The sequence below is a fragment of the Emydura macquarii genome, unplaced genomic scaffold (genome assembly GCF_026122565.2).
Source record: "Emydura macquarii macquarii isolate MOO-44397 ecotype Brisbane River unplaced genomic scaffold, CSIRO-AGI_Emac_v2 contig_212, whole genome shotgun sequence".
Lineage (NCBI taxonomy): Eukaryota > Metazoa > Chordata > Testudines > Chelidae > Emydura > Emydura macquarii.
Window position 1 is genome coordinate 6,293,447 of NW_027130349.1, and position 16,307 is coordinate 6,309,753.

At 46.2% G+C, this 16,307-nt stretch overlaps 2 protein-coding genes across 3 annotated transcripts in view; one reads left to right on the forward strand and one right to left on the reverse strand.

The window, feature by feature from the left end:
* The window catches only part of USP14 (ubiquitin specific peptidase 14), a 31,455-nt gene extending 29,835 nt beyond the window's left edge, over positions 1-1,620 (forward strand). Inside the window, exon 16 of the mRNA XM_067546913.1 lies at positions 153-1,620. Within this exon, the coding sequence (XP_067403014.1) occupies positions 153-304 (152 nt within the window). The 3' untranslated portion in view covers positions 305-1,620. The remainder of the gene's footprint in view (positions 1-152) is intronic.
* Positions 1,621-12,064: 10,444 nt separating this feature from the next.
* The window catches only part of THOC1 (THO complex subunit 1), a 34,032-nt gene continuing 29,789 nt past the window's right edge, over positions 12,065-16,307 (reverse strand). The window contains exons 20-22 of one of the 2 annotated variants that reach the window (XM_067546925.1): positions 15,750-15,812; positions 14,884-14,962; positions 12,065-12,482 (exon numbers count right to left, since the gene is read on the reverse strand). In XM_067546925.1, the coding sequence (XP_067403026.1) occupies positions 12,187-12,482; positions 14,884-14,962; positions 15,750-15,812 (438 nt within the window). In that variant the 3' untranslated portion in view covers positions 12,065-12,186. The remainder of the gene's footprint in view (positions 12,483-14,883; positions 14,963-15,749; positions 15,813-16,307) is intronic. The other variant, XM_067546933.1, reaches the window with a different exon arrangement.

The window sequence follows — 16,307 nt, forward strand, 5'->3', positions numbered from 1 at the left end:
CAGTGCTGTTTACTAGCTGTTTAAAAGAAAAGCCTAGCTGTACTGGTTAACTTGTACAATGTATTTACTTAGCATGAGTAATGGTGATACCCTTTCCTCCTAAAGGGTACTAGATAATTTGAGAATTACAAATATCTTTTTATTTCTTGTAGATGAATGGATTAAGTTTGATGATGACAAAGTCAGCATTGTTACACCTGAAGATATTTTGAGGTTATCAGGGGGTGGAGACTGGCATATAGCTTATGTTCTACTGTATGGACCTCGCAGAGTTGAAGTAATTGAAGATGAAGCTGAACACTAGTCTACAGTTTGTTGTTCCTACCTGGGTGTGAAATAAATGTTGATCACTTCTTTAACCCTGGAGCTTTAGCAGTGGAGACAATTTGTTCAAGCCATTTCTCCTGGGAAATTAATCTGTTTGAAACTGATCCATGTACCAAACACTTACAAAAATCATTGCTGAGTGTACTGCTGCTAGGACACTTAGAGCTTTTACCTAAGGATAATTTTTTAAAAACTAACTAAAATGAGCCTCCCTCTAACTTCAACCAAATATTTATTACACACCTATTACATCATTTGTTACTCTTGCATGGTTGATACCACTTGTTCAGTAGCTGTTCATCCTTTGCCTTGTCTGACAGTTTTGCAAGGAATGTGGAAGGGGAAATTATTGCCTTCTTGTGTAACTCAGTGCTGCTGCCCATAGCCTATGGAAACATGGCTATAATCAAGTATTTGTCCAGCCTGACCTGCTGACTTGGTCTGTTCTGTTGCTGGCATTTCATGACTTTAAAATAAATGGTGATCAACAACACGTGCTGTTTTGTATTTAAAATTGTCTTTTCTTTGTCTGGAAAAATGAGTACTGGATCATTACCTAGCTGTGACTGCAGCCTAACACTTCTAGTGTCACTAGTGGTTATGGCATACAGTTAAATACTATTGCTTCTTTAAAAGCTAGATCTAACATACTTTTAGGATACTGCTCTACTGGGTGCCCCAGGAGGAGCTCAAGAGTAAAAATGGATAGACCTGAAGTGCTGTCAAATAGAGAAAGTAAAGCAAAGCTAAGTAACCTCTACAGAACATTAAAAAATACAGAAATTTGAAGGTGGAAGTGCAGTTCCTGTCATATCATGGTCCTTTTAAAGCAGGTCACATGGAGGAAGTTTTTACCTACCTATCATGGGATTTTTGCAATGTCTTGCTCTTTGGAACAAATGCTTTTTTTATTCCATGTGGTAATAGCACCCTTTGTTTTCTGTTTCCCAACATTAGCTATATTTACTGAGGTATGATCCGCACCCACTGTTTTAGGGGGGTGTGACTATCCAAATACCTTTATTGAAAATTGTCCACAGGAGGTAGGTTGTACCACTTTAACTATACTAATAGTGTCCCTGCTACATGATCTCCTTTGTCAGTCATCTTACCTTGAATGTTGTTGCAGTGCTGTCTTAACTCCTGAGTAAGGACTTTCCTGCTATGTCTCCAAGAAAAAAAATATTCCTAAGCAGACTCTGGTTGCAAGAGTTCTCAAATGTGGGAAAGGAGAAGAGGCATATAGGGGTCTATTATAAATAAAATGCATTGGCAGCCTAAAAAAACCCACAACTGTTTGAATGCCTGAATGTGTGAGACAAATGCATGTGCTCATTCCTCCGCAACTGCTCAGAGGTGAGACATGTCTACAGAAAGCATGTAGAAGCAGGGGTAGATCCAGCACTTGTGTAAGTGAGACCCTGGCCCTTATGTTGATCACAGCCTGGTCATTAGAGGGTAATCTGGAAATATGCCACAGCATGAGGATTGTTTGGGAGATTAGAAAAGGAAATGCAGCACACAGAGCTCTCTGTACAGAAGCCTTTGTTCCACCTGCACTTCATTACATTCCTAATTGCCTTCTTGAGAAAATAGCACTATAAAGTATCTGGTGAGTTAAGAAAACCCTGTATAAAGGACCAATAGTATGTTACTCCTCCCAAACACATCAGGAGAGAGGAAGTGCTAGGTCAGAGCACAGGTGCCCTGCTATAAAAATCACTAAGGAGCTTACTCAGAGAACCAGTTCAAACAATGTGCAGCTGTGTGTATGTTTGGTTTACTACTTATAAATGATGTGGCTGTACCAAAACCACTCATTTGCCAAATAATCTTTTCCAACCATGTGTATAATGGTCTAAAACATCAAAACTCCACCATTAATGGTTAATTAGAACATAAATCTAGTCAGACCCCCCTTAGTAATCAACTAGTTCCATCCACTTTACAATCGCATTGCTCACCTCTTCCTCTAGAGGTCTCATGACTATGGGCACAAGAGTAAAAAAACAGTTTAATCAATAGGAATCCTTGTCCAATGGGGTGCTCGCCTTCCCTAAAGGAGGATAATCTGTCAAATAAAATATGAAAGGGATACCACCCTCTTATACATGAAGTAGTCTCACCTCCCTAGCAAAGTATTCATTCCAAAGTGAAGGAATTCAGCTCCATGCACAAAAATCTCTTCCTTCAGCAGTAAAGATAGTCTCTCAAGTCCTATACCCAATCAGAATCCCTCTCTGCAGTGGAATTCAACTCCCACTCATAAAACAGAAAATTTCTTGCCGATAATTGCCCTTTGCTAGTAGCAGCTCCGAGTGGATCAGTGTTTTGGCACCGCCGCCAGCTGAGTTATTCCCCATCATCATCAAACATTCCAGTGATGATAAAATAACTGTACTTTAGATCAAAAAAGTTGTATGGTAAGAATTCCACTTAATCTCAACCTTGACTCACAAGCCACAGGTTGGACAGAATTGTGAGATACTGCTAGAAGAAAGGAAATCATTGGTAAATTTTCCATTCTGCAGCCCAGCATCTCCTACAATTCTGGATGTCTAGAAGAATCAAGCAGTGAACAGTTGTAGGAAACAAAAGTTTGGTAGGCAAGTGCCAGCCACTGCTTTGTGAGTCTGCTCAAATGTCTGGGGCACCATGTGCAGCACCTTCCTACCAAAAACAGCCTCTGCAGAAGATAAAAAGTCCATGTTTTAATGAAGTTGTAGCTGTAGACCAGGTGGTCACACTTTGCAAATTTCCAAGTGGACATGCTTGCTCATTCTGCCCATGGGGTTGCTAAGCATCACAATGAGTATGCCTTGACCCCTTCTGATGATTTGTAGACTTCATTAGAGTCTAATCCACCTATTGGCAGAAGACATGGAAGCTCTGAGTTCCTGACACTTTGTGTTCTTCCATCCAAAGTCTAATGGATTCTGTGCTCTTGAGACATTTCCTGCCACAGGCAAACCTCAGAAGTCTGCAGAGCATGGTCTGTTGGGGATTTGGAGATATATGTCTGCTCGATCTACTCAAGTCAAGAAGTCCCCGCTGGGACAGGGATGACACTATCAAGGGGAGGGGCTCCATCCAAAAAACAAGGTTACTTACCAGTAACTGATGTTCAAGATGTGTTGCTTATGTCCATTCCAATATAGGGTGAGTGCGCGCCCCGTGCACTGGTTCCTGGAACTTTTTTCCCCTTAGCAAGCCCTGTAGGACCAGCTGCAGCGCCCCCTGGAGCCCCGCACACATGCCACGGTATATGAGGCACTATCAGCCCTACACCCCCTCAGTCCCTTCTTTCTGTCAACTCCAGCAGCGGGGACGGGGGGTGGGTTATGGAATGGACATGAGCAACACATCTCAAAGAACATCAGTTACTGGTAAGTAACCTTGCTTCTTCTTCCAGTGCTTGCTCATGTCCATTCCACTATAGACAACTAACAAGCAATACCTGGGAGGTGGGTAGGAGTTACCGGTGAGCTGCCCTCAGCACCGCTCTGCCGAATCCCGTGTCCTCTCTTGCCTGTTGGACGATGGCGTAGGGGGACATGAAAGTATGCACCAATGACCAGGTGGCAGCTTTGCAGATGTTCTGCAGGTGCACTCTCTCCAGGAAGCTGTAGACGAGGCTTGAGCTCTGGTTGAGTGCACTGTGATGGTTCCCAGAAGCAGCACCCTCGCCTGCTCCTAGCAGAACATGATGCAAGATGTAACCCACAAGGAGATGTGCTGGGTGGAGACAGGTGAGCCTTTCATCTGGTCGGCCACTGCAACGAAGAGCTGCATCGATTGCCGGAACGGCTTTGTACACTCGATGTAGAAGGCCAGGGATCGTCTCAAGTCCAGCGAATGCCATCGCTTCTCCTCCTCTGAGCCATGCAGTTTGGGAAAAAAAACGGGGAGAAAAATATCATGATTACAATGAAATTGGAAAACAACCTTGGACAGGAAGGCTGGATGTGGCCTCAACTGCACCTTATCCTTATAGAATACTGTATAAGGGGGTTCCCAAGGTCAAGGCCCTAATCTCGGGGACCCTCCTAGGTGAGGTAATGGCCACCAGGAAGGCTAACTTCCATGAAAGCATGAGCATAGGGCATGAAGCCATAGGTTCAAAGGGGGCCCCAGTGAATCTCGAGAGGACCAGGTTGAGATCCCAGGGAGGCACCAGGTCGTGGACCTGTGGATAAAGCCTCTCCATTCCTTTGCCGAACCTGACCGACATGGGATGGGAGAACAGGGATCTCTCCTCTAGCGGCTGATGGAAGCCTGAAACGGCCGCCAGGTGAACCTTCAGCGAGGCCAGCGCCAGACCCTGGAGCTTTCCAGGATCGCCTGTACAGCCGGAGCTGGGTGGAATGGAACTCCAGGATCGCCTGTACAGCCGAGCCACAAGCTGGGTGGAATGGCCAGGCTGGGTCCTGGGATAGAAGGTCGTGTTGCCTTGGGATAATGTCAGCATGCTGAACCAGTGGTGTCTTGGCCCTCTATTTTCAGGAGGACCTTGGGCAGGAACGGGTCCCCAATCAGTCGATGAGGAACGTGTCAGAAATTGACCCAGTCTCGTGACCCTGGAGCGAGCAGAACCTCGGATGCGTCATGTTCCAGGTCGACACAAACAGGTCCAATTGGGGGAACGCCCCACTTCTGGAAGATCATAGCCATCACCTCTCGACGCAACGACCAGTTGTGGCGGGGTAGAAACAACCTGCTGAGGCGATCCGCCTTGTCATTCCTCACTCCTGGGTCAAGTGAAAATAATGCCTCATGGCAAAGTCCCACAGACTGGTAGCTTCCTCGCAGAGGGCTGAGGAATGTGCTCCCCCCCACCTGTTTATGTAGAACATGGCTGTGGTGTTGTCCATCAGCATCTGTACCACTCTGCCTGTCAGGAAACGGAGGAACACCCTGCACACTAGGCGAATGGCCCTCAGCTCCTTCATGTTGATGTGCAGGCGTCTCTCCTCCCCTGATCAGAGCCCCTGAGTGTGTAGGTTGGTGCTGATGTGGGCTCCCCATCCTACACCCGAAGGGTCGGAAATTAGGGTGACCGACTGGACAAATCTCCCTGAACAGAACCCCTTCATCACTGCCCTGGGAGTCCAACACCAGTTGGGGAGGCTAAGACAAGCAGGGGAACTGTGACCACCCCGTCCAATGGATGTCTGCTTGGTACATATACCAAGGACAACCACGCCTGAAGCAGTCTGAGCCTCAGGTGAGCTAGTCTCACTACGTACGTGCAGGCTGCCATGTGGCCTAACAACTATAGGCAGTGTCTGGCTGTTGTCGTGGGGCATTGGTGCAGCTGGAAGATGATAAAGACCATCGCCTCGAAACGTGGCTGAAGCAGGCACTGGGGTTAGTGTGGACTTCTGCTCGTTTATGAGCAATTCCAGCCTGCTGCACGTGGAGCAAGTGAGGGTCACGCTCTCATGCACTTGGGACCTGGACCTGCCCCTGATCAGCCAATCGTCCAGGTAAGGAAAAATTTGCACACTCTTTCATCTCAGGTGGGCAGCCCTACCGCCAATCACTTGAACACCCTTGGAGCCGAGGATAGGCCAAAGGGTAGGGCTGTAAACTGGTAGTGGGAGTCAGCCACCGTGAAATGGAGGAAGCGCCTGTGGCTAGGGAAGATGGACACATGGAAGTATGCGTCCTTGAGGTCGAGGGCGGCATACCAGTCCCCTGGATCCAGGCAAAACCTGAGTCATTTGACATGTTTAGATGAAGCAGGTCTAATATGGGTCTCAGCCCCCCCCTTCGCCTTGAGGATGAGGAAGTACCTCCAATAAAACCCCTTTCCCCTTCTGCTTTGGGGGACCATTTCCACTGCTCCTATGTTGAGGAGGGTGTCCACCTCCTGCAAGAGGAGTTGCTCATGAGAGGGGTCCCTGAAGAGGGACGGAGGGGCAGGGCTGTGTGTGTGTGTGGGGGAGGAGGAGAAGAGAATGTAAGCTGTAGGGCATAGCCCCCTGAGACTATCCCCAGGGCCCAATGGTCTGAAGTAATCTTTGCCCATTCAGGATAGAAGGGTCTTAACCTGTTTAGGAAGGGGTGGAGCAGATACAGGAGAGCAGTCAGGGCGCCACCCTCGGGCGCACGATAAAAATTGTCTCCTCTGGTTGCCCGACCTCCTGGGGGGGGGCCCTGCTGGGAAGCTGAGGACGAGCTGATTTCTCCTTCTAAACCACCTATTCCTATAGGGTCAAAAAGGCCTGGGCAGAGGCCTTGGCTGCTGCTGCGCCTGGGGGCCATGACTGACGCCTGGGCCATGTACAGGCCCAGAGAGCGCAGCATGAGCCTGGAGTCCTTCAGATCATGCAGTTTCGCATCAGTCTGGTCAGAGAATAGGGCCGACCCATCAAAGGGGAGGTCCTGAATCGACTGCTGCACCTCCTGGGACCGGCCCGAGGATTGCAGCTATGAGCATCTTCTCATGCAGATGACGGAAGCTATGGTCCTTGCCCACCCAGTCAGCAGCATCACAGGACATCTGGAGCACTGCCCTAGCTACCGTGGTTCCTTCCTCCATGATGGTGCTAAAGTCTGCAGCCTGGTCCTCAGCGAGCCACTTGAGGGAGTCCCACAGATTGAAATTGTATCTACTCAGGAGGGCCTGATGGTTGGTATTCCTGAACTACAGGGAGAACCTTTCTCCCAAACAAATCCAGCTTTTTATTGGATTTGTTCTTGGGAGTGGACCTTGGCTGACCTTGCCTGTCTCTTTGGTTAGCTGCGTCTACCACCAGAGTTCCCAGGGCAGGGTGAGTGAACAGATACTCAAACCCTTTGGCCGGGACATACTATTTTCTCTCGGCCACCTTTGACTTAGGGGCGATCAAGGAAGGGATTTGCCATTGGGCCTTTACAATTTTAAGGACCCTTTCGTGGAGTGGGAGGGCCACTCTCGCTGGGGCAGCCAGCGCCATCAAGTTAAAAAGGCCATCTTCGGCCTCTTCTAACTCTTTCACCTCCAGCCCCAAGTTGGAGGCCACCCTCTTGAGCAGCTCCTGGTGTGCCTTGAAATCCTCCAGTGGCGCTGAGTGGTCCCAGGAGACTTGCCTCCTCTGGTGAAGAGGACTACCGAGTGCACCCCCTCCTGGCAAAGGGTTGCACCCGTTGAGGGTCCCTTCATGGGGTCTGACTCCTCCTTCAAGTGGTGTCGTCTATGGGCCTTCTCCTGTGCCGGAGGCACAGGCTGCATCCCCAATGACAGGATGGATTGGGGCCCCGGCCCCATCTGGATACCCCATGGGGCCCAATAAGGCCATTGCTGCGGCCATTGACCCTGGCGCCCCGCTTTGTGGGGGCATCAGCTCTCCCGACGTCTGTCCCCCCCAGGAGACCCGGAGTCACTGGACTGGCGGTGCCATGCATGTCTTCGGTCCCGGGCATCCTTGCACGCCGAGGATCGCCCTCTTGATGCCTCTGACCTGGAGGACGATGAGGACTGCCTTCGTCGCTGTGAACGGTGCCAATGACCAGAGATGTGCTCCGAAGAGCTAGAGATACCAGAGTGTTGTCTCAGTACCGATGACTTTCATTACTGCTCGCCATGTGGTCCTGCAGACCCTTCTGATGACCGACATTGGTGCCGAGCCAGACTCTGGCAACCAGGTTTTGAGTCGTGGACTGCACGGTGCCAGGTCCTCTGATGGCAACCAGGTTCTGCGCTGCCTCGGTGCAGGTCCTCTGATGATGACTGGGTTCTGTGCCGTATGGGCACAGACGAACTCCTCAGTGCTGGGGAACTGGGACAGGAGCTGTCCGAGTGCCGCCTGGCATACCTCGACTGGTGACACCTCCTGGCCTGCGCTACCTCCAGTGCTGGGGATCGACATCAGCGCCGAGAAGAAGACTCCACGTCCTCAGTCGAAGCAGGCCGGCTCGATGACACCGACCTGGAGCCACTGCTGGGGGAGCATCTCTACTCTACTCCACTGCCCTTCAGGGGAACCCAACGCAGGTTTCCCCCGCGACACTGGCCCCTTCTCCCTTGGCGGAGGTGGCGTAGGCAAGGCCAACAAGGCTCTTGCCACCTGAAAAGCCTCCAGTGTCGACAGCGTCAAGAGGGGCACTCTCCTACTCCCAGGAGTCAGGGGACACTCCCTGACCAGAGATGCAGGCACCGGAGAAGATCTACGGGCTGAGTCCAGTGCATCTCCGTGCTCGACCCTGCCCATACTGACGGCGCAGGGGAGTGTCTGCGCTCCGCGCCTCGATGCCAGCGATGTTGCACAGTGCTGAGTCGAGGGCGGTGCCGACGGTGTGCTTGGTGCTGAGGTGGAGCGGGTCGGCTCGGACACCGGGCGGAGCGCTGCCTCCATTAACAGAGCTTTCAATCGGATCTCTCGGTCCTTCTGAGTTCTCGGTTTAAAAGCCCTGCAGATCTTGCACTTGTCCTTTCTGTGCACGTCCCCCAAGCACTTAAGACAGCGGTCATGGGGGTTGCTAAGCGGGAAGGCCTTCCCACAGGAGGCACACAGCTTGAATCCCAGTGACCGGGGCACAGCCTGGCCGCTCTAAGTCCCCGCAGGGGCTTGCCTTATCTCTAACTGCTCTTAACAACATTTAACTACTTAACTAACTAAAACTAACTTAGAATAATGAACAAGTTCAAATAAGGGAATAGTACTTGCCGAGAGCAAGGCTAGTCCCAGCAACCGTCACGGGTGCAGGGCTCCCGGGGGCGCCGGAGCCAGCCCTACGGGATCTGCTATGGGGGAAAAAGTTCCGGGAACCGTGCATGGAGGTGTGCACTCACATAGTGGAATGGACATGAGCAAGCACTCGAAGAAGAGCTTCTTTTTCTTCAACCATTTGTTGAGCCCCTTTTGAAGTCAATGCTCTTCTGACATTGAAGGTGGCCACGCATTTTAGCTGGATGATGTGGTTTTGGACAGAAAGAACAAAGCACCACCTGCCTTGAAGTGTGGAAGGAGAAATTTACCTTAGTACGAAAGGATTCTGATGTCTTGAACACAATCGTATTCTTGTGGAACATTCAGTAAGCTTCCTCTATAGATAAGGCTGCCAGCTCAGACACTTGCCTGGAAGGCACAACAGCTACTAAGAAACAAATGAATGGATAAATACACGGCCAACTCTGAAGTCAGAGGCTCAAAGTGATGGCTTGTCAAGGCCCTCAAAACCAGCGAAGCCCCATTTTGGGAAGAGTGGCCTGACTGCCTAACTGGGCTGCTCCAATGATTGTCTGCCAGGGAGCCGGCAGAACTTGCAAATAGCACACTACTCAGATAAACACCTGACATGCAACAGTACTGGGCTGAAGGCCTCTGCCTTCTTGAAGAAAGTAGAGAACAGCTGCAATTCCTGCATTTCTGGGATTTGCACTGTGCGCTTGTTACCAGATTTTGAATCTGGACCAGGTAAGAGTACAGTTTTAGGGCTGATACTCTTGCAGCTCAAAGCCATGTCTTAATGAGTCTGAAGGACAGAACGGGACCTCCTTAAGCACTTCACTCTCACTAGTCAAGCTGCTAGTTGAATCTGTTTCAGGTCCAGATAAAGAAGAGGACCTTGTGAGAGGATGTCTGGTCTCCACAGAAGCTGAAGTCTCCAGTTTCAGTTCCATCAAGTCTGAGAACTAGTGTTTCTGTGACCAATGAGGAATTTTAAGTATCAACATTGTCTGTTCTCATTTCATTTTCTCAACCAACTTCCCCAGTAATGGAAGGAGTGGAAATGTGTAAAGTAGGCCCTGTGGCTAACTATCTGAGAAAGCATCTGTCTCCAGGTGTCAGGGGTTTGCCTCCCTTGTGAAGTATTTTGGCCTCTGTGTCCATATAGTTTGCAAACAAGTTGGCTGAAGAGAGGCTGAGCATCTGAATAATGCGATTGAAAATCTCCTGATTTAGGCACTACTCAGAATTGTTGATCCTGCACCCGCTTAGCCAACCTTCCTTTTGTTTCATATCCCCTTTGAGGTGGATCACTCTGAGGGAAAGAAGGGACTGTGCCCACCTCTTGTTTCCACTGCTTCCGTATGTACTGCTGGACTTCTTGTTCCCCCTTGATTGTTTAAATATGCAACCACAGTCATATTGTCTGACTGAACCAGGATTTGGCTCCCCCTTCATAGAGCTAGCTCAGCTGCTCTCTGCTCTAGATGTTTTATGTTGTGAGCCTTTTCCTCTTTACTCCAGAGACCCTGGGCTATTTAGGTCTCCAAGTGAGCTCCCCAGCCCTCCATGCTGGCATCAGTTGTGGAAGGTGGTGGTGATAATAGCCAGACTCAGCTCACAGGCACCTCATATACTGCAGCATGAGCAGCATTGGAATGGATATGAGCAACACATCTCGAAGAACAACAGTTACTGGTAAGTAACCCTGTTTTCTCACCTGCAGAGCCAACCTATTAGAACTTCCCACTACCTTGCTCCATCCACAAAAACCACAGCATGTGTGCCAGCCCGAGAGTCTTGTTGGGCTGGGAAAGGCTGGATGGAGTTCTCTTTTAAAAGGTTCCCCCTTCTCTACTGCCACTGAAGTCAGGTTTGGGGCCACAGTAGCTTGACCCCTTTCCAGCTTTTTAAAGGACTCTCTCCTTATAGTTGCTAAATCCTGCTTCCAGTGGCCCTGGGTGGCTTCCCAGGCCAGGATATATGGCTGATCTGTTCTTTTTCAAACTTCTTTTTGCAGAGGAAATTTTTTTTTTAAAACAGTAGTGGGAAGAATTAATCTAATACCACTGACAGAAATGCTTATGGAAATATGTATAGTTTTTCTGTAGTAGGCTGTGAAGTCATTGGCTAGCATCTATAGAAATTTATAGACATGATTTTGTAACTAGAACAGAGAATTATGCAAAGATAAAAATCCAATGATACCTAAAGTTTTCCGAGTATTCAGCGATTGAAGTACTTCAATTAATAAAGCAAATTCTCCAGTAAATTCAGAAAATTTCTCCATAAAGTGGGTTCTACCCACGTACTATACACCATCAAAAGCTCCTGAAATATTTTTTGAACAAACAAGCTTCACACATCAATAAAATGCACCCATCCCTACTTTTCAAAAAGGAAGCTTAAACTAACATTCAGCAATACTCCACAACAGACCAAGATAGAAGAATACCTTATCTATGTTACATCAAAGGTGAATTTTGGGTAGCCAGGCATAACTTAAAATCAGGAGATCTAGGCTAAAAACCCTACTCTTAAAAAAAAATTAAAAGATCACAGAGTTTTACTGGTAAGAGTCAATACCGCAAATATCTGCCTATCCAAAGAGCATTTGAAAAGAACTGCACCTTTTACAACTTCTCCCAAAGGACATTGCTTCACTGCTGACTCAGCAATGAAACCAACTTCCCTCAGCAGGAAGAATCTCTCTCTCTGGATTACTAGCAACATTTTTTTCTTAATAGTCAAGTTTTCAGGAAGGGATGCCAAAGGTCTGCGTACGATTCCACCCCAACATTTGTATGTGCAACCAAATAGATAATTAGGAGTCAGGTCATCTGTACCCATATTTACCCTGAGAAGCAAGTACCAAGATAGTGCACATTACACACAGGCCTTTGACCCACTTGTCAGCAAAACAATGGCCCTCACTCAAAATACCAAGCCATTCAACTATTACAGTGTGTGTCACAGAGAATGCTACTGAACCTCTGACTCTTCTCTTTTACATTTTCATAATTCAAGGATGGATTGCTATTTCTGGATCACAGTTACTAATCCTTTTCAGAAACTCTAGAAAATTAAATGTTATAGAAAGATTTTATTGTTTAGTAAACGTAAGCTGCCCTTTTCAAATGTTAGGTCTGTTACCTGGCAACAATAATCACAATTGTGTAATAAAAAAGTTACAATCTGAAATAAGTTAACTACTGTTTTCGGTGTCGTTAGTTAGGCTTTCTGCAAGGTCACTTAATCCAGCTTTGTTCATGGCGGTAATCAGATTCTCAGGTGTTGCATGTATCCCCTCTTGATCCTGCCAGGCAACCAGCAGCTGCTTTGCTCTCATCTTTACATCCTCACTATCTGACTCAATCTGCCTTATATCAGAGTCCTTCATTTCCAAATAGGGAGCCAGAGCCTTCCACTGCTCTCCAAGCTTGTTAGCAAATGACTCAATTTGTTCCCCTGTCACGGGTTTGTCTCGTCGTACATCTGGACCTAAACAAAGACAGAGAGAGAGTTAGGTTATACCCTCAGGATGATGCAGCACTCCACATTCCTTGTGATCTACTAAGTTATAACCTATTTATAAACAGCCTCTGGCTGTTTTACCCATTTCAGCTAAGCATCTTATTTTATATTTATGGTCTGAAACAGTCCTTTAAACCCTACTCAAAAACCGCAGTCAATTTTACATAGTCTAATCACTGCCTGGGTCTAACAGAAACTTCATCCACAGATGAAGACGGTCCACTATGAGGGTTTCTAAACCACTAGTCCAATTTGGTACTATATTCTTAGGTACATCAAAAGCAATCATTTCCATTGCTGCGTGTAAGTAGTTTACATTTGAAAGCCATTGTAATTTTCAATACTTACGTCGATAGCTGCCTTAAAATCCAAAACCATAACTGGAATTTTACTACATTTGGAAAGATTTAAGTTAGGTAAATCAAGCAGAGTTAACCCAGTTTAACTTGTAAGAATTTATGAAAAACAAGATTTGCTTCCCTCTAATTGTATGACTAAAGGTACAGAGAGGGAATGAAAACTCTGGTCTTCCTGCTTATAGGGCAGCCTGCACTGGATTATACAGCAGTTAATTTATACTATTAAAAACAATCTTTCTTTCTTAAACTTTTGGCATCAAGATAAAAACACTCTTAATTTAGTGTCTTAACGAGAAGACAAATTCTGCAATGATTATACGAGTGAGTTTACAAACTTGTAATGTATCATGGTTTGTCATCTATGTGCTTTGCTGACCAAGTTTATTGGGCATAACATTTCCAAAAAACAAAGCAATGGATGAAATTACCTATACAAGGACTGGATAAATATTCTGAATCAGTGTCTCTCCTCAGATAGTTTCAAGAGCCAACTGGCATGTTCTGAAGGTTTCTAACTCCCTCCAATGCTTATCAGTCACACTCATTTATAGGACATTTCACAAAGAACTAAAACCATTACAGCAAGGGTTAGGAATTGAAGTTCATAAATAGCATGGGACAAAAGCAAACATAACATTTCTATTACTACTCAGAGGCAGAGCATGCATATACTGCATCAGACCACAGCCATCCCATCTTTACTTTAAGATGAGATTTAAAATGAGATGGAAATTCAGCAAAATGGAATTGGGAAGGCTGTTCTAGTTAGTGTTAAGCTGAAGAGAAAAAGGCTCCTGCACCCAGAGCAGCAAGATTGTGGAAGTGAAGAGATGACAAGTGCTAGATGAGAAAGGGCACTGGAGTGTGCGCGTGCATGCAGAGAACCATGGAAGGTTTTAAAAAAAACAAAGGAAATTTTTTTTAATTCAATCTCGAGGTGTCTGAGGGCATCCGGGGATGGGAATGAAGTCACATGCAACTCCCAGAAACACACTCCACATGCTGGATAATGGAGAGCTCGGACAGTGAAAGACCACACAGGAAAAGGCTAGAATGAGATGAGGGCATGGATAAGGATGGAGATAGGCAGATTCACTGACATGGGGCAGGAAAGATCAGAATAAGAATATGCCAATGTTATGGGCAGGACACAAATGAGAAGTCTGATTCATGGAAAGGAAAAAGAAATGGAGTTAACAGGAAGAATGTTCCTCCTCTGTCAAAGAGAAATTTCTGTCTTTGGAGACATCTAGATGAAAAGATTAAGATCTCAGTGATCTTGAAGACAGATTATTATTGGAAGCACTGCACAGGATATTTAAGGGTCTATAAGTAAACGCTATCCTGGCGCAATTTAATTTGTAATTACAATAGAGGTAAAGGAGAATTCAGAGAAAGGTATGCACTATTTTTGGCTTTCAACAACATCTAGTTACACAGTAAGCACATACTACCAAAGAGGAATACTGGGAGAGATTCCTAATTAAGGGCATGCCAACCCTGCCGCGGTGGCAGACATCCCGCTCAGTCAATGGGAGAGTGCTCTCCCGTCACCTGAATTAGCCCACCTCCCTGAAAGGCAGAAGGCAGCGTCGACGGGAGACACTTTCCCACTGATGTAGTGTTGTGAAGATGCTGCACTGCGTAGATGTCAGTACACTGACATGAGATATGTTAGTTACGGTACGTAACCAGTGTATATCACATCAACCCAGCACAGCAGTGTAGACCAGGCCTGAGTATTCACAGTGAAGATTCCACCCAACTCTGAGGAGCTGAACACTATCAGTGGTGCTGGGGAGATCCAAGTAACTGCTAGCTTTGTGGGACCTGATATGGTGCTGTTTGTCACTTTCAGTATGAATACTGCTGCTAAATGTTGACAGGTCAGAAGCAGAAGGTTAAACAGGATGGATGACTTTGGGGAAAAAGATATGATTAAAAAAAACACACCTTCTAAATATGCATCAAGAGAGAAACTAAAGAGACCAAGAATATATAAATCTTACTTTCATTGTTTTCTTTTAATAAAGCATCATTATCTTCCTCATCTTCATCCTCTCCTGTTTTTATTTCTTCAGAAGGAGGCTATAATGAGAGAACTAAAATTACTCGATGGCTTTTGTGTTTAAAAGACATTTTATTGTTGTGTGATGGTCCCTGATATGCCTGCCAGAATGGAAAATTTGACAGGACACATTTGTACCCAAATGTATCCTTTTGTAAACAAAACCCTAACAAACAATAAAAAAAATGCTAGCTGACCTGGTCACAGGAGCATCTCCTGCTCTTTTCAAGAAAACAAAAGTTTGCATTATATCCATGCAGCTTGCTCACTTTAGGGAAAACCAATCATCCCACTATCTATCTGTGACACAGTGGGATAGTCAGTGCTTCTTATTTTTCCCAAACCCTGTTTTCCCACCCCACCCTCGCCCATTTTCCCATTCATTAGCTGATGGTGGCATCCAATGGAAAAAACATTGAGTTTGTGGCTTTTTGCTCATTTATGATGGATAAAAGCCTGACAGGATTAAAAAAAGGTTCCTGCTTGTTCAACATTTGAAATTCGGGTCTTCTCTACTACGTTTTTTTTGCTGTTGGATCTAATAGACAATTAGACAACTAGTAGGATGACTTAGGCTATGTCTACACTAACAGTGGCAAAGTCACTGCCATCAGATCGACTTATCTGGATCGACTGTCAGTGAAGACCCGCTCAGTTGATCCAGAAGTCGACGTTATTAATCCACCCCTGCAAGTGGCGTAGTGCTGTATCAACGGGAACACGGTTCCCGTAAGAGCAGTGCAGTGAAGACGGCGCGCAGAAGAGAAGCGCAGAAGTCAACGGGAATTATGCAAGTTCTTTGCTTACTTTGAGTAACTCCTGTCGACTGCCGCCAAATCGCGGAGGTAAGTGTAGACCAAGCCAGAGTAACTATGCCAAATGAAACGTGATTGAAAAGAAAGTGATGTTTACGGAGTGTTTAACGTTTTTAAAAAGAACTGTTTGTATCAACTAGTTAATTCAAATGACTGAACATGCTGAAAAAAGCTTTTTGTTAAAAATTGAGTTCCCTCTCTTTCTCGCTTCAGTTTAGGTATAAGAAAGCTCTCAAACAAAAGTGTGGATCCTCCAAAACTGATGAGAAACAACACAATCAGAAGAGACAGATAATCCTGATATTTTTAAGGGGTAAAAATACAGATTTAAAAAAACAAAAAAAAAATCCCACCTAACCTTTCAGACCTTCAAAGTAAAAATGGCACAAACCCAAGGTCACCTTTAACAAGAGGCTTAAGACAAACTGACCCTCCAAGCACATGGAAGATGAATGTTTCTGCAAATATTTTGAGAGTCACAGTCAGTTGTTCCAACAAGCCAAAATGTTAAGCACATGACAGCAAATCAAATCTGCTCCAAAGTCTAGCA